Source organism: Aulostomus chinensis, chromosome 7 (assembly GCF_037954235.1).
Source record: "Aulostomus chinensis isolate RoL2024-O1b breed Wild chromosome 7, RoL_Achi_v1.0, whole genome shotgun sequence".
Classification (NCBI taxonomy): domain Eukaryota; kingdom Metazoa; phylum Chordata; class Actinopteri; order Syngnathiformes; family Aulostomidae; genus Aulostomus; species Aulostomus chinensis.
Window position 1 is genome coordinate 6,696,906 of NC_141326.1, and position 24,318 is coordinate 6,721,223.

At 41.4% G+C, this 24,318-nt stretch overlaps 1 protein-coding gene and 1 pseudogene across 2 annotated transcripts; both read left to right on the forward strand.

The window, feature by feature from the left end:
- Positions 1-771: 771 nt before the first annotated feature.
- On the forward strand, positions 772-3,777 carry LOC147258419 (E3 SUMO-protein ligase ZBED1-like; annotated as a pseudogene). The gene is made up of 3 exons (XR_015116949.1): positions 772-1,481; positions 1,852-2,469; positions 2,634-3,777. The product of XR_015116949.1 is annotated as an E3 SUMO-protein ligase ZBED1-like (transcript).
- Positions 3,778-15,612: 11,835 nt separating this feature from the next.
- Positions 15,613-22,240, forward strand: LOC147258420 (uncharacterized). The gene is made up of 6 exons (XM_086208293.1): positions 15,613-15,844; positions 17,541-17,617; positions 18,853-19,833; positions 19,935-20,090; positions 20,244-20,336; positions 21,014-22,240. The coding sequence occupies exons 2-6, from the start codon at positions 17,585-17,587 to the stop codon at positions 21,335-21,337; spliced, it is 1,587 nt and encodes a 528-aa protein (XP_086064419.1). The 5' UTR covers positions 15,613-15,844; positions 17,541-17,584; the 3' UTR covers positions 21,338-22,240.
- Positions 22,241-24,318: the final 2,078 nt, after the last annotated feature.

Consider the following 24,318-nt stretch of genomic DNA (forward strand, 5'->3'; position numbering starts at 1 on the left):
CTCTCCATTGGCTCAGGTCACTCATAGTATCTTAACAATGTCGAAACTGGGGACACCATATAAATATGTATAGTAAAATTATTAATCATTCACGGTTTTACGAAGCTGAATGTTAAACACCCACAATCCAAACAGACTTCCCTCTCTTGGGCTCTGATCAATCACAGTCCAGGATCACATTAACAGTGACAAAAGTGGTGACACCATACAAGTAGTAAAAAAGGTAACCACACTGAACACTTGTAACACAATAAATCAACTGGTCAGCCACAAGGTGTTTTGTTTGGGAACTGCTGACAACAAATGCTTTTCTACAACTTTACTCCAGAACTTTACTCCAGCTCATTTTTCAAGGCCCGTTGTTTCGGCCTAAGCTGCTTCCTCCCATCATCCAGGTCAAGGAGGATAACCTGAATGAACTCGAAGAAGCCACTGAGCTAGGGGTGAAAGATTTATCGTTTTCTGATCGAAATTGCGATTTCAGATAACGCGATCATGTGCTCGCCAAAGCTGCGTTTTTTTTGCAGTGCTCCTGACTGACCCAGGATCTGTTGTGTCAACTATTTTACACATACATGCCGTCTCCTTACCATCCTGCCAAGCTCACCAATCAGAAGCGGCATGCTGCTCGTGGACAGGTCACGCTAACCAATCAGTATAACCTGCTCCACCTGCTCCTTAATTTCTGAAATGGCTTCAGCTGGACCGGAAGCGGCGTTAGGGGATTTAATCCCCAAGAAAAACAGTAAAACAGTACGTCGGTCCCTCGGGTTTGAGGCTGCAGACATGCACCAGAAACAGGTACTGTGCAAAAGCTGCCACGCTTAAGTTGCAACATCCAGCGGAAACACAACCAATTTATACCGGCACTTGAAAAATCACCACAGGCATTTGCGTGACGAGTGCATGACAAAAAAGTCCGGTGAAAAAGTCTGGTGAAGATACTACTCAGGCCCATAGTAGCAAACAGACTACAATTACAGCATCTTTTACCAGTGTAACTCCGTATGATAAGAGCAGCAGAAGACACCCGGAAATAAAAACTGCCATAACACACTATATTGCGAAGGACATGGTGTCTGTTAACACTGTCACCAAAGATGGATTCAAAAACCTCCTCTGCATGCTGGACAGAAGATGTGTGATTCCCTCTCGCACCTCTTCAACCAGGTTACCATCCCACAGCTGTACGCGGAGTGTAAAGAAAAAGTGGCAACAGAGCTGAAAAATGTGGAGTATTATGGCACAACTACAAAACTTTGAGTTGAAAAGTCGCTGCCTGCAGACAGCATACTTTCCCACTGACCACACCGGATAGAATATTGCCCTGGGATTGCGAGAGTGTCTGTCAAACTGGGATCTGAAAGAAGAGGACCAGACGTGCATCACAACGGATAATGCAGCAAACGTCATCAAAGCTATGGAACTTAATCACTGGACCAGACTTCAATGTTTTGGACACAGGATGTATCTTGCAATTGGTAAGTGTAAGAGTGTGTGTTTGTTTAATTTATCCATTCATACGGGTTTAATATGATGTGTGCGTGTTTTCAGTATAGTCCATATAGCTTTTCTCTTAATGTTTTTCTTTGAAGCCCTTACAAATACCTACTTTGAATAATATTATAATAACAGATTATTTATCATCAAGAGTAGATGATGAATACTGTGTACATAAAAGTATTTGTCATCTACAATTGATTTGATCATTTATTTCCTTACTGTTGTCTATAATGACTTGGTTTTAATTTGTTCTCTTGCTAGAAAATCTGCCTTGCAAAAGTTTACCATTATTATCCTTACATTTTCAGCCTGTAATTCTCATTTAATGTTTGTTCTTTTTTTGTCCAGAAAATGCTGTTAAAGATGATGCAAGAGTTCAACGGGCAACAGAACTTTGCAAACAGATGGTTGGTGTCTTCTCTCATAGCTGGAAAAAGAAAACAGCACTGAAAAAGGCACAGCAAGAATTAAATGTACCAGAGCACTCACTGATAACAGAATGTCCGACGAGATGGGTCTCAAGGCAAAAAATGATCGGGAGGGTGTTGGAGCAGAGCAAGGTGTTGTCTCAGGTCCTGTCTGAAGACAAGAAGACACGTCACTTGGTCCCCACTTGGCACGACACAGATGTCCTTGAATCGATAAACAATGCCCTTGCTCCTCTTCAGGAGTTTACAGATGCCCTGTCCGGTGAAGCCTATGTAAGTGTGTCATACCTGTAGCCAGTTCTCCATCTCCTGAGAACATCAACCCTGACTGAAAGTGACAAGGACACAGATCTTACCAAGAAAATCAAATCAAGAGCCCTTGGCTACATTGAAGATAAATACAGCGACCCAGCCACACAGGAGCTACTGGACATTACTTCTTTCCTTGATCCTAGATTCAAGACTGACTACATAAGTGCAGAGAATGTCCCAGACATCAAAGAGAGTGAAGATTGAAATGGAACAGGTGGCACAAAAGGTAACTTATCCTGTTTCTTTGTGTAGTTTGATAATACAAAATGCCACATCAAATCCAAGTGATATTTACATATTACATTTTTTAATGTTTACATAGAATGCCCAATTGCTCTAAATCAAATCAGACTGCAAAACTTTGACAGCTCTTATCTCTGTGTTTTGCAGGAAAAGAGGGCTCGTGTCAGCACCACAGATTCCATGCCCAAGGGTGCAGCAGAGGCAGAACCATCCACCACAGGGAAGGGGAAGTGGACATTGGGCAGCTTCTTCAAGAGTAAGGCTGTCCCTCCTTCTTCCACTATGCAGTTGGAGGATGCCATGAAAGCTGAACTGGGCAACTACCTGATGACTCCTACTATTGATGGAGAGGAAGATCCACTGGCCTGGTGGAGAGTGCACAATGTTAACTTTCCATGGCTGAGCAAAGTGGCTCTTAAATTCCTATGCATACCAGCTACCAGTTCGCCATCAGAGAGATTGTTTAGTGCCAGTGGCAATGTTGTCACATGTCAGCGCTCATGTCTAAAACCATCGAAGGTTGACATGCTGGTTTTCTTGACAAAAAATCTGTAAAGAGTGACGTAGAGATGTCAGGAAAGCAAGTATTATTGTTGATTTAGTACTTTTGAGATTTTGTTTGTTCTGCACTTCACCCTGACTTGTGGTGTCAGCCTTTTGTTTAAAAAAAGATATTTGCTATTTTTGCTATATTGTTTACAGAATAGATTTGCAATATTTGGTTGCTGCTGAGCCATAAATGAATAACCCACCTATTGTAATGTCTGACATTTTTCAGAAGGGAAGAGGTAGGGTCATTTTATTTTAGTAAGTTTTATTTAATTACCATTACTTTTCAGTTTCATTTACTGTAAAAAGATAGTCCAGGTTTCTTAATGTAGGGTTGAATAAAGTACTTCCACTGCTGCTACAGATGTTGATAAGCTAGCTCCCTTGAGCCATAAAAGACTGACCTTGACCTATACCTACTTGAGTATAAGGCTCTTGGGCAAGATCATTTGGTAATTGTTGAATTTAGTTCTTTTTTGGGGGGGAATTGTTTTGTATTTTATTTAACTTTTTTAACTTAACACAATTAAGGATTTTTTTTGCACTACTTTAAGTTAACAGCCAAAGAGGGCTCTTTTTAGTTTCATTTGTAATAACTGCCGTTGGTCAAGGACTTCATAGAATGTACATGCATGTTTCTTGTCAATAAATACATTTGAAATCAATTCTTAACTTTAGTTTTCATTCTTGCATTAGAGTAATGGCATTTCATGTTTTAATGCTATGATGTAATTTTCTGTCATGTTTGTAAATGTTACTGTACATGGTGAATATTGCACTGAAGCTTGATTTGAAGAAAATCGTGAAGAAAATCAAAATCGCAATATCTGCCAGAAAAATCGCAATTAGATCTTCTCCTAAGATCGTTCAGCCCTACACTGAGCTGCTCCGGATACTTCAAATGCAGTGCATACACCAATGCAAACAAGTTCAGTAATATTTCTGTAAAGTTGACAAATCATTATTCTGTTTGAAGTTTTGTTTTTTAGTGGACTCCCACATTCATGAGTGCGTTTATTTTTTATTTTGATGATAAGCATCACCTTTTGGGTCTCTTATAGTGACAAGCAAAATCTCACAATGCAGGTTAGTTTTTTAAAGAATGGATTCTGAAGATTGCCAGAATCAGCAGCCCGGAAAGCATGATACAGGCCTCCAAGTGTGGAAGGTGTTGTCTTCACTGTTCATCTTAAGGAGGACAATCATCTCTTCACTCAGATAAGATTAAAGAAAGTCACACTACCCTGGTAGATGGACATCGACAAAAAACAGTGAAGACTGACTAAACACAGTCTGTCTTCATTTTTATTTATAAATCCTAGGTTTGATTATTCACTTCTCTACACAAAAAGAGATTCAGGAGGCACTGAATGGTGTTATTTTCGTAGATTTACATATTACCGATACTGTCAATAAATACTGTTTTTGTCTTTCAAAACCTTGTCCAGGTCCAATCTATCCACCTTAATTATATTTATCTCGAGAGTAAGATGAGTGTCACCTTTTCAAATGTCTACAAGCGCTACACAGTGTTACCTTATGTCAAGAGTACTTGTTCATGTAATTTAATTCCACCATGAGGGAAGAGTCTGTGTCTTCTGGAATCGGATATCAGCCAAATTCAAAATATAATGTCCACAGCTTAAAAAAAAAATCTGAACAATAAATCAGAATTGAGCAAAAAGTGTAAAAACTAGCAGATGCTCAGTTATTTTACAAACTTTCAAATTCTGCTGCAGATTCGGTGGACAATCTGTTCAATTCATCTGAATGATGACACCTGATTTAAACCAAATACAAATACACAAATACCTTGCACGTTCTGAAGACTTCTGATGAATCCTCCTTCAGGTAGTGTGGTAGGCCGGCCAGAGCTGCTGTTCGAGCTGCACAGAAATCATTTTTGTCCTGTTGCACAAAGACAACGTATGCATAGGGGATGTTTGTGTTCACTGTTCAAATTCAACAACGTAATGCATGAAGTTAAAAAAAAACAAAAAAAACAACTGCTCCTCAAATGCCATCAGAATTGCTTCCATCTTGGCCAAAGCTGCCAGTCCTCCTCTTTTTGTAGAGCTGGAGCAGCTGGGGTGTGTACTAGTCAACTGAAGCATAGAATGTAGATGGCAGATTTAGATTTGTAATCCTGTGGAATTCGCTATAGAGCTGAAAGAAAAACAAAAGACAAAGAATTTTATATGTATAGCTCATTTTAAAAACAGTTTGACTCAAAGGAATTTACACAGCATCATATCAACATCCTCTGCCCTTTGACCCTCACATCAACTGAGGAAAAACAAGAAAATACAGGAGAAGCCTCAGAATGAGCAACAGAGGAGGGATCCCTTCAGGATGGGTGGACAATGGATGTTGTATACAGACAAGGAAAAACAACAACAAATGAAATGCAATATTGTAGAACTGGGCTGGACATTCCAAGTAAAACTACTCAAAACCTAAAGTTGACTTTCGTGATATATGCATATTTTTAAATATTGTTTGTAAATTCTTACTCACTTGTGCTTCACAAAACAGAGCTGGCCATCTCTCTATTCAGCAACTGGAGGAGCTAAATTCACGACTTCTTCACGCCTGAGTGCAAACGTATGTTGCATATGCTGATGAATTAATATCATGTCTCTTTCCACTGATGTCCTCTTGAACTGCTCAACCATTGCAAGTCTTTGGGTCTCAAGTGTCTGCCTTGTTTCTCCATGGGGATAGTTGGGGAGGAAGTTAACTTCCCCTCTTCTGGGTCTTTTGATGTTGGCCCTGGACGCTGCACCCTCTGGATTGGTCCTGCTACGTTTTCCTGCATTCACAGCCACATCCTTTATGCCAGCTCGACTTAGTTTGGTCCTGTAATTGCCCATCTTGAAGCGCAAACTGTTCTGCCAGCCCTCATAACCTCTTTTAGACCCATTTTCTCTCAAACAGGGGTGTTTGCTCACCAGAGCCCCTGCAGCCAAGCCAATCTGTTTGGTACTAGGATATGCTTTATGCTTGTATATTTCAGCAGCCATTACATCCAATATGTTGTGCTTTTGATCCCTGGTTAACCTGACAGTTGATCCATCTCTCATATTGGCAGAGTTGCGCTCTCTAAGAGTATACTCCACCTCATAGGAGAAATTTGGAACAACAAAGATGTCTGGCCATCTGCAAAGTCGCTCTGGTGATTCTGTGTTATCAGACAACAACAAAGTGTCATCTGTGCTCGTTGAACTCAGATCTGATTCAGTAATCCTAAGTATCTTAATGGTTGCCTTAGATGGTAGGTCCTCAATGTTAACCAAATTGCAGAGGGCATTGTCAAATTCTGGGTCTTGAAACTGAAGGCAAAAGTCCTAGGCCAGATTCAATTTATCCTTCACTTCCAATATGAGGGCATTTACAGTTTCAGGACCTGTGGGCAAAATAAGCCTCTCGGCGTTCACATCATCAAGTATGACCCTGAGTTTGAGAATATCAGTCGCCTCCATTTGCACCATGTTGGGGAAACCTGAAATATATATAACGAGAAAAAACTCTTTGTATTTCTTGTTAATGTCCCCCTTTCCACTGGCTGCTAAACTACTCACTCATAAAAATATATCCACTGGGAGCCCTGGGTTCTTTTAAATTTAAGTAAACTCTCAACAAGCAAATGAGTAAAATACGAAGTATTTATATAAAAATAAATGTTTGAAGAAATAAGATAAAATGAAAATAAATTAAACCAACAAATTAGGCAATCACCAAATAAAATCACAATAGGCTATATGTGGGCCCACTTACCAAATAAATTTACCTAAAGCCAGCAATACGGATATAAAACCAAAAGTAAATAAAGTTCAGGCCTGAATGTCTGGCGAGGGTCGGGGGTCTCCAATCTTCAGCTCCTCACTCCACTTGAATATGAAACACTCCTCGGAAAAGCCGTCCAAACCGTCAACAAAGATATCCTTTCCTTCCGTCAGAAGACAGCAACAGGACCTCTCCCGCGTGGCGCTCACTTCTCCCCTTGTGGTCCAAGCCGGACGAGTACACACTCTACACCTGATGCGTCGAATGCCTGGCTAGGCTAACCAGGCTAACTGCAAAAGGCTCCTCTCTGATCGTCAGACTGATGACACAGCACCTTACGTTGCACACACACAGAGTCCGTCTCCTAGACGTCAGACAGTCGAACTTCCTCTTTTATGTGTCCAGCGCACCTTAACCAACACAAACTCTTACAGTCTCTGCTCGGCTCTTTGCTTCTGTCCGTCTCTCTTTTTTTTCCGGCTCGTTCCTCGCTTTCCCTCTCTTCTTTACCTGTTGCCACTTCACCAGACCAGTCACCGCCCCCTGCTGGACACTTCAGTGCACAACAGGCATTTAACGAAAAAGAGAAAACAGCATTCTTCTAACTATAAACATAGAAAGTGTTTTTAGTTGTGTGTGTTGTAAACAAAAAGTTACTAACTGTACAAAACACAAATTTGTCAACATAACACATGACACAACAAAGAATAAAAAACAATAACATTCATAAACCCCAGTCCCTTTTACATTTTTTTCACTGAGCTACATCCTCCCCCTTCTAAATGTGTGAATGCCCTCATTCACTCGAAACCCTGTGTTTCATTTTAAAGAAAGAACGTATCATCTGTGATCAGGCAAACCTATTTGCCTATTTTGATTACAATACCTCTATGTACTATGGTTGAACTCTAGCCTTACCTGGCCCATTGTAAGTGGGTCTAACAACTGGCTTCATTCGTCTTTTTGGCCTAGCTTGTGGCTCTGGAATATCTCTTACACCTGGACCTCTAACTGGCTCTCCTTCACTGTCTGTCTCTGATTCAGGACCTGTCTCCTTCTCAGCATCTGAGCCCTGTTCTTGATCCTCCTCCTCCTCCTGACTGTTTCTTTCCTCATCTACATACTCCTCCCTGACAGATGCAGGCTCTTCTTCCTCAGAATCAGGAACATTTCTCATGGCTCTCTTCTGTAGGAGTCTATCCAGGTACGTTTTGTACGTTCTGTGGGGTCTTCGGACACGACACTCAAATGAAGAATCGCTTGACGAATCAGTGTCTTCCTGTTCATGGATGGAGGGCTGCAACATTTTTTGTTGTCTTTTCTGCGTGTCTGCTCTTGTCTTAGGTTTTTTTAGGTAAGTTGCTCTCATCCTTCACCTTTGGCATCCTCACCAGCTGTCCAATAGGAAGGAGATGATCTCTGTGGAATGTTTTTATGCTGCCTTGTCCATTCTCTGGTCTTATTTTGTACACTGGTAAATTTGGTAGTTTCTCCAAAACTTCATAGGGGACAGCACTCCAATGGCTCTGAAGTTTGGGTTTCCCTTTGAGCCCAAGATTTTTGAGTAACACTCTGTCTCCTGGTTCCAGTGTCTGAAGGACAACTCTTTTATCATGGGACCTTTTGTTTCTCTGATGTGTCTTGTCAGCTGCAGCAGTGGCTAATTGAAAGGCTTGTTGCAGGTCTACTTTCAGCTTGGCCACATACCTAAGGTGATGGCCTACATCACTTCCATCAGGTGTAGTGCCAAAACAGACATCTATTGGAAGCCTGGCTTCTCTGCCAAACATTAGAAAATACGGGGAGAATCCCGTGGCATCACATTTGGTTCTATTGTAAGCATGCACCAAGTATGGGATGTGCTGACTCCACTGTCTTTTCTTCTCCTGACTAAGGGTGCCTAACATAGAGAGAAGCGTTCGATTAAACCTCTCTGGCTGGGGGTCACCTTGAGGGTGATACGGGGTTGTCCGTGATTTCCGTATTCCCATCACTTTTAGCATCTCTCTTATTAACCGACTTTCGAAATCCCTCCCTTGATCGGAGTGGATTCTAGCTGGCAGACCATAATGAACAAAAAACTTCTCCACTAGGAACTTAGTTACAGTGGGAGCTTTTTGATTCCTAGCTGGAAAGGCTTGGGCATAACGAGTAAAATGATCTGTGACCACAACACAATACCTATGCCTTTTCAGTCTGGTTCTACTGATAGAAAATCTATACAGACCAAACCCATGGGTCCGTTGCTCGCTATCTGGTGTTGGGATTCAGAGCCCATGTGCTGACAAATGTCATTTTCTTCCCCCCTCTGTTCCACGTGGAGATGGGACAGGACAAAGACCAATAAAAACTTTCCCGCCAGCCACCAGGTTGAGGTGTGGCAATCCTCTTCAAAGGGGGAAAACCACTACTCATTGGCTGAGAGCCCAGGGGGTCCCCGCTACGTCATCATCAGCAGTAGACCTATAAAACCAGACGTACTGCCGAAAAGTTTCGCTTTTCCCCATGTACGCTAACTTCACCAAGTAGCGTCTGCCGAAAGGGAGCAACTACCACATGTCTCCCTTCGTTCCTCTCTCTCCCACTGATCTCCTCTACCTTGCAGAAGCACGCAAGTTTTGTCAGGACATGTTGCTCAGGACAATTCCCCGACCCGGTCGACCGCGGAGGTGCCTTTCCGAGCCAAGGAAAGCCCTCTGCAAGCGCCATCTCCATCTCCGCATCGGAGCGGAGCAACGATCGTAAGGCATTAATGGGTCTGGTCAGAGATCGTCGTTAAGAGTGTAACAGTAAACGCTGCAAGTGAACGAGCCGCCGAGCTCTCATCATTGTATCACTGTCACTGTGTAGTTGTGCTGCGTTAACTTTGTTGTATCAGACGGGCCGCCGTGCCCTCAGCGTCTGATCATCAAGAGTTATCACTGTTTGGTTTCCACAACCGAGCTGAGTTCATGATTGGTGGCCGTCTACGAAGTCGAAAGAGCTGTAACCTCGTCTGTGGAAGCGCACGTACCAGACTCGGTCGAAACCTGTACGCGCGCACACGGCGAGCGGGAGCGCTCTCTCTTTGTCGGCGCCATTTAATCTGAATCTACAGCAAGGTTAGATCTTTCCTTTCCTCCCCCACTCTGCTCCCACTTTTCACACCTCCACACACGTGACTAGGACTCTGCAGCCTCCCTGCCCCCCCTTTTCCTACTCAGCGGAAGTCAAGAAAGCCATTTTGGCTCTATTCGTCCTAGTCCGCCATTTTGGGTCAGTTACCCTGACCCGCTCGGGTGTGCACGCGCACCCTCCCTCTCTCTCGCTCGCTCTCTCTCTCTTACACACACACACACACACACACCCTTGATAGAAGTAGATGTTAGATAATAGTCCGTAATTGTGAAGATATACCTGTTGATTATTGCTGTGTTAATTGTAAAATTAATATTGTGATAATGAATGTGTTATATTTTGCAACAATTTGACTCCTGGTTTTATTGTGTGTGGATTGAACTTTGATTGCTGATTTGATTGGGTCAGTGCTCAGAATCACACCTTCTATTTGATTGAGACTGAATAGACCTGATAGTTAATAATAATTAATTGTTTAATTTTAATTGATTCAATAGCTGTTGAATTTGGCCAGGCAAATTCGACAATTTGCTTACCCTGTTCACCTTTGAGGTCGAGAGGATTGTCTGTTCCCTGATTCCAGGGTGGTGCCCCGTTAATAGATTATATTGTAATAATCTTATTTAATAATTGCTTATTTTCTTCATAGTTTAATTTAAGATATCGCCAATCCTCTCCCCCCTTTACGAGCCCCAACATTTTGGTGCCCCATGTGAGCACCAACACTGGTGTAGCGGGGCAGCTCTCTGACCTTGAGTTTTATGTGCGATGCACTCGCCACAGCTCTTTATGTACTGTTCTATGTCAACTGCCATCTTGGGCCAATAGAACCTGGTTCTGAGTAGGTCAAGAGTTCGTTCTACCCCTAAGTGCTCAAAATCATCATGCATGGATTTCAACACAACACCTCTAAACACCTCAGGAAGAACTAGCAGTGCAACCTCTTCGCCTGACTGCTTTTTGCTAAGGCGATGGAGTAACCCATCCTTCATCACTAGTTTTCCAATCTCTTTCTTAATCAATGCTAACTCTGTGTTAGCTACAACTTCCTGAGACCACCATCCCTGCTTCAAAGCCTGAATTGCAGGTGCAATTACTACATCATTAGCTTGAGCATCTATCAGTTCTGGGCGGGAAAACTGACCTAACGAACACACATCTAACTGAGTGGGGAAAGCAAAGATATCTGGGATACTCTGAGAAGTAGCTCCTAGCTGCTCTAAATACCTGGGTGATGTAGCTGTTGAGTTCTGCAACACAGCACGCTTACAGATAGACTGAACCCCTGCTGACGGTAAAGTCTCCCATTTCTCTGTCTCTTGTCTTGACAGCAAATCTGCATCAATGTTGTGTCGGCCTGGTCTGTAAAGAATGTCAAAGTCATATGTGGACAAAGAGGCTAGCCAGTGATGTCCAGTGGCATTAAGCTTCGCTGTAGTAAGCACATAAGTGAGTGGATTGTTGTCAGTCCATAGAGTGAATCTAGCTCCGCATAAGTAGTCATGAAACTTGTCCATGACTGCCCATTTTAGAGACAGAAACTCCAGTTGGTGTATGGGATAGTTTTTCTCAGACACGGTCAACTTTCTATGAGCAAAAGCTACTGGCCTTAATCCCTCAGGATATTCCAGGTAAAGAACTGCGCCTAAGCCTGACAGACAGGCATCAACGTGCAGAACGTATGGCTTGTTAGGATCAGCAAATACCAACACTGGAGCCTGGGTGAGGCAATGGATGATTTTGTGGCACGCATCAGTGCACTCTTGGTCCCACCTCTCCCCAAATGGCTCAGACTCTTTCAGTTAAGTTTTCTGGTCTTTACTATTTTTTTTTTTTACCATGCTCTGTTGGAGTATAGCCTTTGGTTAGATCTGTGAGTGGTCTGACAATGGAGGAGTAGTTGGCTATGAATCTACAGTAATAACCGCAAAATCCAAGAAACGACCTCAAGGACTTCAAGTCTGTGGGCTGAGGCCAGGTGGTGACGGCCTCGATCTTGGTAGGATCAGTTGCAACGCCTTCTGCTGAGACTATGTGCCCGACAAATTGAACACTTGGTTGGCAAAAGTGACATTTGTCAATGGAGATCTTGAGTCCAACCTCACGCAGTCTGTCCAGGACTTTAAATAGCCTCTCCTCATGTTCCTCCAATGTCCGCCCAAAGACAATCAGATCATCCAGATAGACCAGTACCTGGAGGAGGTTCATGTCACCAACTGCTTTCTCCATTAACCTCTGAAAGGTTGCTGGAGCCCCAGTGATGCCTTGTGGCATCCTCTCAAACTGATAAAACCCTAGTGGGCAGATAAAAGCAGTCTTTTCTTTGTCTTCTTCTTTCATTGGGATCTGATAGTAACCACTCCTTAAATTCAGCACGGTGAACAAGCGACTCCCAGACAGGCAGTCTAGAGCGTCGTTGATCCGAGGAGTGGTATAATGATCTGGAATTGTTCGTCGATTGAGGGTGCTATAATCAATGCACATGCATACTTTTCCACTCTTTTTCCTAGCGATCACTATTGGTGATGCATGGGGACTCCTTGACTCTTTGATGATGCCTGCAGCTAAAAGCTCTTGGATGTGTCATCTGACATCATCAATGTCAGCTGGGGCAAGACGTCGAGACCGTCCACGAAAGGGTCTGTCATCTGCAAGCCTTATGCTGTGCTCCACACCCTTAGCTAATCCCACGTCCCACTCATCAAGAGAGAAGACATGACCCATCACCTGAGACCCACTGTCTAACAGAGCATCACACAAATGTCCGTTAACTCTCACTGGCTCAATGGATGGGGGCCCTATTAAGCCTGGGGGAATATTTCTGGATCTCACTATATGCACTGCACTTCTCTTGGCATTACAGACTACATTTTTGGTCGCTAGCTCACCTGGACTAATCTGGCTGGCATCTTTGGTTTTTTTCAGAGACTTAATTAGCTTCTGGATGACTTTGCCCTGGTTTTCTGGATTCCTGCATCGTCCAGCTACATGTCCAGGTTCGCCACACTTGTAACAGAAATACTCATCAGAGTCATTGCAGGACCTTCTTGGAGTATTTTGATCTGATTGCGATGTCTCGGCTGTCATGACAGCAGCTGGAGTATCTGCAATGTTAGTCCTCTTGTTATTGAGTTTTTGTTGCAGTCTTTTCACCTGTTTTCTCAGGGCAAAAACTTCAGAGTCTGCATCCTTCTCAGCTGTGTGCCATGCCTCTGCCTGTACTTTTAACATTTCTTTCTGTTTCTGTAGGCTGAGACTTTGTCGCCATGGCTGCAAACATTGACTTTATCTCTTTAATATCGGTCTTTAAGGTTTGAATCTCAGCTTGTTTATCACTAACCTCTTGCTTCACATGGCTGGAATTAACTGACGGACTCAATTTGGCACGAGAGGCTTCATATTCTTCCTCACTGCGAACCTCACTTAGCAGTTGCAAGAAATTAGGGGGGTTGTTTTTCCTCTCTCTTAGTCTCAACTGGATCAACATGAGATCAGACGTTACAGCACCCTGGAGAAGCTGCTCTACACAGGCTCGATCCATTTGATGGGCTGGCAATCCACCTCTCTGAACGACTTTGGTCAAAGAACGTTCCAGTCTCCTCAAGAAGTCAGACAGCTTTTCTCCTGGTTGTTGCTGCATGAGCCAATAAGAGAAATACAGATCATCTCCAGATTCAGCAGTCCCAAACGCACTTTAAAGAGCTTCTAGGCAACGCTCTGGGCTGACATCAGGATCTGATAATCGAACTGCTTTGAGAATCTCCATGGCTGGGCCTTTAACACGTTCCATGATCCTTCTCCTTTTTTCTTTTCCAGGGCAATCACTCTCGGCCACCATCAAATTTGCTTGTTCCAACCAATGATCAAATGATTCTTCACCTGAAGGGGTTGGTAGCGTACCAGAAAAAATGCGAAGGCAACGATAGCTTCCACTTTCAGCAGCTGATTTAGCTGTTTTGTCTAGCAAATCACAGACAGCATGTAGGATAGCTTCAGTGGATGACGGGGCTGTGCTTTGACCAGTAAAGAGAGCCAGCACATCGTCTACTGTCTTTCCCTCTGCTTGCAATAAAGCATTTAACTTAACACTAAACTCATCTTCTGCAGCCGCCCTTTCACTAATGATGACTACGGGCCATGCTCTTGGCCCTTCCCCAGGATGTACCTCAGGTGGAACATTATCAGCATAAACTCTCTCTTTGCTTTCACACAACACCATCAACCCACCTTGCCTAGCACTGAACATCCTTCCTCTTACACGCACATGACCCAAAACCTTGATAGCTTCTAAAGCTTCTTCGAAAGCTGCTATTTTGGTTGTTTCTGGAACAATCACCATCAGTGCATGGTCCTCTTCAAGACCTTCACCCCTGCACCAGTTCTTCATTTCACTAACTAACACAGTGAGGCTTTCCATCTTACACAAATTTCCTCTTAACAACAATAAAACTATATCAGAATGTCATAAAACACTAATGCACACATGAACTAACACAGCTTGAACTTAGTTACTCTGGGTAATAACCATACACTTTTCGAAACAGGTACTCAGTTAAAGAGATTATGCTTTAGATTAACAGTAACAACACAAAAAAAATTTTAGAAACTCAATCCCAGTGGTGCCTCCATTTGATGTATCGTACTTGCTCTTGGCTGTCTACTAAAGAGCAAGGCCCTGGGTTCTTTTAAATGTAAGTAAACTCTCAACAAGCAAATGAGTAAAATACTAAGTATTTATATAAAAATATGTTTGAAGAAATCAGATAAAATGAAAATAAATTAAACCAGCAAATTAGGCAATCACCAAATAAAATCACAATAGGCTATATGTGGGCCCACTTACCAAATAAATTTACCTAAAGCCGGCAATACGGATATATGACCAAAAGTAAATAAAGTTCAGGCCTGAATGTCCGGCGAGGGTCGGGGGTCTCCAATCTTCAGCTCCTCGCTCCACTCGAATATGAAACACTCCTCGGAAAAGCCGTCCAAACCGTCAACAAAGATATCCTCTCCTTCCGTCAGAAGACAGCAACAGGACCTCTCCAGCGTGGCGCTCACTTCTCCCCTTGTGGTCCAAGCCGGACGTGTACACACTCTGCACCTGATGCGTCGAAGGCCTGGCTAGGCTAACCAGGCTAACTGCAAAAGGTTCCTCTCTGATCGTCAGACCGACGACACAGCACCTTACGTTGCAAACACACACAGAGTCCGTCTCCGAGACGTAGGACAGACAGTCGAACTTCCTCTTTTATGTGTCCAGCGCACCTTAACCAACACAAACTCTTCCAGTCTCTGCTCGGCTCTTTGCTTCTCTCCGTCTCTCTTTTTTTCCGGCTTTCCCTCTCCTCTTTACCTGTCGCTACTTCACCAGACCAGTCACCGCCCCCTGCTGGACACTTCTGTGCACAACATGCATTTAACGAAAAAGAGAAAACAGCATTCTTCTAACTATAAACATAGTAACTTTTTGTTTACAACACATACAACTAAAAACACTTTCTAACTGTACAAAAAACATATTTGTCAACATAACACATGACACAACAAAGAACAAAAAACAATAACATTCATAAACCCCAGTCCCTTTTACCTTTTTTCACTGGGCTACAAATATACCAGCTCTCCACTGTTAACCCGGAATTTCATTTTACACGAACAGATTGAGTAAATTACACTTTTAAATATTAGTTTGATCACATTACTTAAACAGTATGAGTATATAAGGAGCTATATGAGGCAGTCATTGAGTGTACTCATTTCTGTAAGTTTAACAAACTTGAATTTTCAAGTTTTACCTCAGTCCTGTTGTGATTGGTTCAAAAGTCAAGACTCGTCTGGGCTTGTCCTATGGAGTCCGTTGGAAAGCTGTGCCTTTTTCGGCCTCCATTTTCTCCCAGAATGAGGTGAGTTTTCTTTCTTTCTTGAAGTATTACTTGAATATTTCTAGTCTGAAACCTATTTAAATTTGTGTGTGTTTACTCAGGTAAATGTTGAGCATTGAACAACTGCAGCATTGTGTTCTTAGATAAGCTAGCTACTCATGTGTTCTCTACAGTTTTGCAGGGTGTTCATAACAAACAGTTTTGTATAAAATTCAAATTATTATGTACTTTAAAAAAACATCAATACCCACTTACACCAACTAACATTAGCTTCATTTGCACTATTTTGTTTTTGTTTAAAGTCATATGAAAATGCAGTGGAAATGCAAGTACTGCCCTGCTATCTGTGAGAAAAGAGCACAGCTTTTTAAACACTACAGGCTAAAACATGGGACTTATGCTAGAACTGAGCCCTTTCCTTGCTTGCATCAGGAATGTATGTGTACATTCAAGTCTCTTAATGCACTTCATAGCCATTTATCCCGCTTTCACAACAGAAGTGTGGAGCAACTGCCAACTGTAGACTCTCAAAATAAGTTTCGCTGTTTGTCGTGTGAATTTCTTGAACCCTGCACTGAAACTGAATACTTTGCTCATCTGCGGAATACTCACTTAAAAGTGAATCACAAAGTTGATTGTCCTTTTAAAGACTGTGTATTTCAGAGCTGTGTATATTCCACTTTCAATGCACACAAAAGTAAAATACATCGAGAGCATACTTGGAAGAATTTCAAGTCTGAAGTAATTGTCAGTACAACCAGTTACACTTGCGATGATGCAGAAAATACAGGTCAGGTTGAGGTAGAGCAACAGGAAACCTCTGACACAGGAGACTTAGATGTCATAGAAGAAGCCTGTGATGATCTTTATGGTTTAGGAAAACAGCTTGAACACAATCTAGCATCTCTGTTATTGAAAATGCAAACTATTCTGCATATCCCAGAGAGTGCTGTACAAGAAGTGATACAACACCTTTGCCAAATACATGACCTGTCACAACCTTTACTGTACAATAATGTCAAGGCAGTACTTAAGAAACATTATCCAGATGTGAATGACTTGGTTGTAAAAGAAATAATGTCTGCTGTTTCAGAAAGTAATGTGATGACATCATTGTGTGGCAAACATGGGTCTCTTCGAACTGTAAAAAGGAGGGCAGCCTATGTGAGGAATAAGTTTCCCTTGGTAATGCCTATAGAATATGTTGTTGAAAAAGGCACAAAAACAGTTGTATATGTGCCCATACAACAGATGCTACAAAAACTACTAAACAAAACTGACATTTTAGAAAAAGCAATGTCAGAAAAGGTGCATGTTCCACATGAATATAGTTCATATGCAGATGGAGAGCACTGTAAGGAAAATGGCCTTCTTTCATTGGATGAGTTCACAGTTGCACTGATACTGTATCTTGATGACTTTGAAGTAGCCAATCCGTTGGGAACATCAAAGCTGAAACACAAAATGAGTGCAGTATATTGGGTTATTGGTAACATACCGGCCAAATACAGATCAACACTAAACTCTATTCAGCTTGCTCTACTTTGCAACACCTCCACAATCAAACAGTGTGGTTATGAGAAAGTTCTACAACCTCTTATCCATGATCTTGTTTCATTAGAACAACATGGTGTTTACGTAGAGCAGCTAGGCACCAGTGTGAAGGGAACAGTTTTCTGTGTAGCAGCTGATAACCTTGCCGCCCATTCAATTGCAGGTTTCCATGAGAGCTTCACGGTAAACAAATTTTGCAGAGTCTGCATGGCATCCAGAGGTGACATTCAGCAAAAAGACGTAAGTTCTGGTTTGTTTCTTCTCCGAGATAAAAACTCTCATGACAGGCATGTGCAAGATGTGATGAAAGACTCAAGCTTAAGTCAAAACCTGGGGGTGAAACGACAATGTCCTCTTACTAAAAATCTGGAACACTTCCATTTGGTCAAGGGTTACCCTCCGGACATTTTACATGATGTCTTGGAAGGAATTGTCCCCATTGAGGTGTCTCTGTGTCTTACAGACCTGATTGCCAATAAGTATTTTACTTTAGATATGCTGAATGAGGCCATAAGATCTTTTAATTACACATTTACAGACAAGACTGATCAGCCTCAGACAATTGGCAAAGGATTTTCAACCAAAGGGACCATTGGTGGAAACGGTCAGGAGAACTGGTCCATCATCAGGCTTCTTCCACTTTTCATTGGTCACTGTGTCCCTGAGGGAAATGACTCTTGGGAAGTTCTTATACTCCTCAAGGATATTGTGGAGCTTGTTGTGGCACCTAAGCACACTGATGAAACTCTGCATATTTTAGAGTGCAAGTTGGCAGAGCACAGGGACTTGCTGCAGTCAACCTTTCCAAATTTCAGATTGCGACCAAAACACCACTATGCAGAACATTACCCTCACCTGATAAAGAAATTTGGTCCTTTAACTGATGTTTGGACAATGAGGTTTGAGGGTAAACACAAATTTTTCAAAAGAGTAATCAGAGAGACCCAGAATTTTAAGAACGTGGCCCTGACTCTTGCTACTAAACATCAAAAAGCCCTCAGCTACCTTTTGGACTGTAGCTCATTTTTCAGACCAGCAGTTGAAATGGCAAAGGTTACAATGGTGTTGGTCACAACTTTTCCTAATGATGTCCAGAGAGTACTCCCTCAAAAAATAACCACTCCTGGCTCTGTGCTTGTTGCATCATCTGTCTGCATTGATGGAATCAAGTATAACAAAGATATGATGCTCTGTGTTGGTTCCTGTTCAGGTCTGCCTGAATTTGGTCAGATTACAGAGATTATAGCAGCCAACCCAGACATTCTGTTTGTCTGCAAAAAAATGACAACATGGTACCATGAGCACTTTCAGTCCTACCAGCTATGCTACACTGATGGCCCCTCTATGTGTGTGGTTAAGCTGGCTGATTTAAATGATGTCTTTCCACTCTCAGCCTACAAAGTACAAGGGAGGCTTATGGTAACTCTCAAACGATTTGTCAATTGTTAAAACTGTTGTTTCTTTTTTTCCCTCAGATGGCTACAGAGGAGAAGCTGACAATGAGGGTTATATTTTGTGAGGGAGACATACGAAAAATGACGATGACTCCCCGTCCCAATACAGTTGATGATTTAATCAGCTGGTTCAAGAAATCAGTTGACCCTGATTACAACTTTGCTTTACAGTACGAGGACCCTGAATTTAACAATGCACTGTGTAATCTCACAGACATTTCTGAGCTCCCCGAGAAACCTACCATCCGAATTATCCCTGTCCTTGATCTCGTCCCAGTGCCGCAAAATGAAGTAAGCAGTGAAATGAGCAGCCAACCTGACACAGACATCTTATCTACCTCATCTCCGGAGGGTCGAAAAGAGTGGCCTGATATATTTGGCATTCCAAAGTTTCCTGTAGACGTAGAATACAGATTACACCTAGGAAATCTGATCCATGTTCGTGATAGCACTTCACTGAAGTTGACAAAGGATATGAAGCATGATATTCTAGAGGGACTGGCAGAGAAAATCTATGGCTACAAAGCTTACCCAACAAAAGAGGAGTTTGAAATTGTTGCAAAAGCTTTGGTAGCAGAACACCCCTGCCTTAAAGAACAGGGCTCTTCATCTGGGTGCCAGGGATGGATACACAGTCTCAAATTCAAAATGGGCAACTACAGGACGAAAATGCGCCAGCTGGGACTGCCTGATGTAACAGTTAATGGTGGTAAACGTGGAAAATACAATGTTGATGGTGAGCCTTCTCGCAAAAACATTAAGAAGGCACGGAGAGGGGAGGTCAATTACCTTCCAGAATTTCCAGAGGGAATGGATGCTGCAAGGCTTGAAGCTTTTCGAGATGCGATGGTCAACGAAATGCAGAAGAAAACCCCAAATGATTCTCTCATCAGAAAAAACATGGACATCATATTTTCCCTTAGAAAGGAAGAGGTTGTAAAACGTGAGCCTGATATCAGCCAAATGGTGCAACGCTGGCCAGCACTCTTCACAGAAAGCCAGGTTTGTGAAAGTGTCCTTTAAATTTCATGTGTTTTTGTGTTATTAGTGTTATAAGTAACTCTGCCTGGATATCAAAATTGAGTTTATTTCATATGTTTCAGGTGTACATGGAGTTTAACCGGCTTGTTGGTAGAAATCTTAAAGAAGAATTCTTTGCTGTTCTTGATGGTTTGTGCCCAAGCATGATGGACATCTTCAAGAGGAAGACAGGAGGTCGGATAGGCAAGCAGTTAGCTGATCTGTTACAACAGACAACAGTGGGTTGATATTCCTGTTTTTTTTCCTCATAAGGATGTTGATGTTTAGTTCATACATTTTACAAAAAATAATTTTTCCACTTTCCCTTGTGGTAATTTTTTGTATGAACAAATAAAGTATTATACATTTTCATGCCTTATATCTCTTTTCAGAGCACTGAGCCAACAGCTATTAGGTGTCTTGTCCTACGAGGCCTTCCTATCATACTTGGCGATGATGCATCCATGTGCTTCAAGACCAGTTTGGTGAGTTTTGTGATCAGTTCTTCTGTTTACCTGTTTTGTTTTTTTGGGATGCCGGGTTGTGATAATTACTATTTATTAAGATGTTTCATTGAACTTAAGTTAATTTTAACTAGATAATGTATCTTTCCTGTTAGCAAGAGCAAATTAGTTCCTGAATTTTGTACTGCAAATTATGCAAAAATTCATGGGGCTTGTATAGTGACTTTTTTGTATAGTGACTTGATTTCTCCAAAAAAACAAAGTCTAATGCTGTAACTGGGATTAATCCAAACATCTTCAATGTATTTCTAATATTTTCCTGTATTGATCTACACACACTTATTCCAATAGTAACTTGAAAGAACGGCAAACAAATTGGCTCAAATTAGGCCAGTCAAAAAACAAACAAACTCCATGCTTCTCCCTTCTCAGCACCTGAAGAGTAATTAACACCTTTTCTATTTGTACCTTTCACATATCAAACTGTCCAAAACATCACCTACTGTCAAAACATGGGATCTACACCACAACGGACACACAAACACACAAAAAATAATAGCTTTTTTACGCAACATTATCTAAAATAAAACCACTGCGAATTGTAAAAATCACAATATAAATAAAGACCACACAACTGATTGCAGATGAATTGCTGTTAACTGAAATATCCTCTTTTTCTTTTGTTTCTCGCACTATAGAATGACTCTGTGGACATTCCAGTGGGAATTGTTTGCCATGAGGACACCAGTGCTGAAAGCCCAGCAAGCTCAGCAAGCTCAGGATCGCCAAAACTAAACCCTACAAGAGTGGGTATCATACTTGAGGGCAGTGCTGTTATGGACACCCTCAGCAACCTACCTCAGGCAATGTGCCTCTTGTTTGGCTTTACTTACGCTCTCCACCTGCAGTACCCAAAGTGCTTAAAAAACACATTCATCTTCATTCAGCAGGTGATGCTAAATTTGGGTCGCAGTGAGCTACCACCCAAGTTTCAAAAGCTGAAAAATGATCTTGCAGTGTAGGACACATTTATGCTCAACTATGTGCTGTCTGCATAGTTGTTCTTAATGGTACTGTTCTCAATACAATGTATGCGGTTGTGTGACAAACAACCTTTTTTTTTTTCCAAAACTTGCAGTGTAAAACACATTTATACTCAAGACACAATTATCCATGTCCATTTCTGGATTGGACGCTGGATGCACAAATATCTGGATGCACAAATACACTGCACTTAATGGAGCAAACTTTCTTGCAGTAGCTCATTTTGTTTGTGATACTTATTATAGTGCATAGATTCTAGTGTTTGTGTTTTACTGAAATAACTCTATAGAAGACATGTTAGAAAGTCTAAGTTTTATCAACTCTGGTCCTCACTGCATAGTTGGTCTTGATGCCACTGTCTTTAATATCTATTTATGTTCGGCAAACAAAGCATACAGTTTTTCATTTTGCACTTACAGTAAAGTACCTGCTGCTACACAATCAGTGTTATTTTTATTTATTTTTTTTTGGTTTTAATTTACTTATTTATTTATATTCTGAATTTGCCAGCATAAAACACATTTATACTGTATGTGATACTTCTAGTATAGTTTTTTTTTTTTTTTTACTGAAACAATCGAGGGCAAATGTTAGAACGTTGTAGTTTGACAACTCTGCCCAACAGCATAATTGTTCTTAATGCCTGCTTTGTTGTCTGGCACACAAAGCAAATAGTTTGTTCATAGTGTACCCACGATATGCTGCTATATGATGAGTGTTGTTTATTTTGTTGTTTATTGAAAACTGTGCTGTGATCGTATTTGGAAGGAAATGGTTTGAACATTAGGGTCATATCTGCAGCAAAAAAGTAAGAATGTAGCCTACTGTTACTGTTGGCAAAGACCCATTTTGTTAATTTTATGAAGACAAGGTCTTGTTTTGAATATGTGTCTATAATTTCACATTGTTGGTTGTAAATAAACCAATTCAATGGAGTGCATTGTGTGTGGTCATTGACAAAAGAATAATTTAATTTGAGCTTTTTTTAAAATCCCAAATATAAAATTCTGAAATTCAATTCATATTTCTGATAAAACTAGAATTTTAAGTTTATTTGACTCATAATATTAAGTTATGACTGTACTACTTTTAAGTAGACTCCACTCTTTTTTCCTATTGCTGATTAATTAAACCATCTAAGTAACTGTAACTTAAAATGTTGAATTCTGACTATTGGACATTTAAGTTGACTATACTTGAACAAATTAATTTTTGTATGCTGTCGACTACTTAAACCAATTAGGGCAATCACTTGATGAAATTGGATTGAGTACAAGTCTTTCAACAGAAAAAAGAGATGACTTCCAATGAGCAATATGTTTCTGATCTCTTTAAACTCAGGCAAGGCAGCATGTGTCCCACTACATATGAACATGCCTACTGCAAATGCTGTGACTTGAATGGTTGCCTGTTTTGAGCCATATACACTGCTGCTGTCTGTGATGCTGGACACTACTGAATGTGTATCAATAGGCAATGATTCAATAAAGACAGATTCAACGTTTGAAGTCTGTACTGTTGGCTTGAAAAACCTTTGTGATGACAGATAGAATGCCATCATGTTTTGGTGTCTTTCTGCCAAGGTTTTCAATACATTTTTGTAGTTATGAGTGTGTGAGAAAATGAGCTTTTGATCATGTTCTGTTCATATGTCACCATTATGATTATGTATAAGTACATGACGTGATTGTTTGTATTAAGTTGTGCAGGCTGCTAGTTGCCCCCGAACTGTCAAGGCTGAATGACGAAAACAACAGGACAAGACGACCTGACTGTGCAGGAGGCTGGAGTACTAATCAAGAAGTGTGATATGCATGAGTGTAAAATTACGTATGCAAAAAAGGTGTGGCTTCAAGCATATATTCACTGTTTGTTAATATCTTATTCAGACTCTCTGCTGCACTCTCAAGGTGCATGTAGTGGGGTCTCCAGATATATCTGTGTCTGCTTTGTTGTGTGAAATAAAGTGTTGATTTGTCAAAAGCAGACGACTCCGGTTGATCTCTTCTCATCAACGGACCAGGTGAAGTCGGCGAACTTCAACAAGTGTCACAAACTATCTTCTTGAAAACCTTGTGCTTCCCTTCAAATCTCATTGTCCAGAGGTGCACCAGAGGACCAAAGCACTTGATGAGAAAAGGATAGTGTTCGATGTAATGATGCTTTGGTCACAATCTTAAATTGGGGAAGACTTCCTGAAGGAGTTGCCTGTGATCGAAAATCTTGCAGGCCATGTACTGAATGGTACTATCTGTGAAACTATGAGAAATAGCAAGCTCAACTATATCTTTTGATTCCATTAGGACCTCCCATATTCTGTCCCCTTCTGGCACTCTGGAGCCAATGAGATCAGATAGCAGTCTACGAACAGTGTAGTTCTCATGCCCATTCCCACCCATTGTTCCTCGACTTGCAAAATTTTGAGGAACTGGGTGAGGACAGTCAACTTTGTCAGAATGCTGGTAGGGAAAACACAGGATCGCTTTATTCAGCTCCTCCAACGTGAAATATTTTTTTGATATCAAACCTTTCAAACAGTGTGCCAGCTCCACAGGAACCACACCTTCAAACAGGTCGTGCAGTACATCCGGTGGAAATCCTGTGATAGGATGGAAAAAGGTAAGCTGATTTGAGAGAACCTTTGAGACACTCACCAAATTTTTCAATGTAGACACCATCTTCTTGAAGTGTTTTTAGATAACTCAAGAGAGGTGCAAAAACGTTCTCATATCAAAACTGTCGTACATCATTTGAGTTGCACAAAATGGCCAACTGAGTAGAATGAAGGACTGAGCGATACTTAACTGGTATGTTACATAGTGTCCAGTACACTCCACATACTTTGTGAATTTTTTTTTACGTTCTTTGAGGGTTTGCAATTTCGAAATCATCAACATAGAGAATTATTGATAACTTTTCACCCTCATCTGAAAGAAGCTTATTTTCCTGATAGTGGGAG

Coding starts and splice junctions, on each gene's coding strand:
- LOC147258420 (XM_086208293.1), top strand. CDS start 17,585: ATGGCATCCAGAGGTGACATTCAGCAAAAAGAC. Junction 17,618..18,852: donor GTGACATTCAGCAAAAAGAC/GTAAGTTCTGGT, acceptor TTTTTCCCTCAG/ATGGCTACAGAGGAGAAGCT. Junction 20,337..21,013: donor TGTGCTTCAAGACCAGTTTG/GTGAGTTTTGTG, acceptor CTCGCACTATAG/AATGACTCTGTGGACATTCC.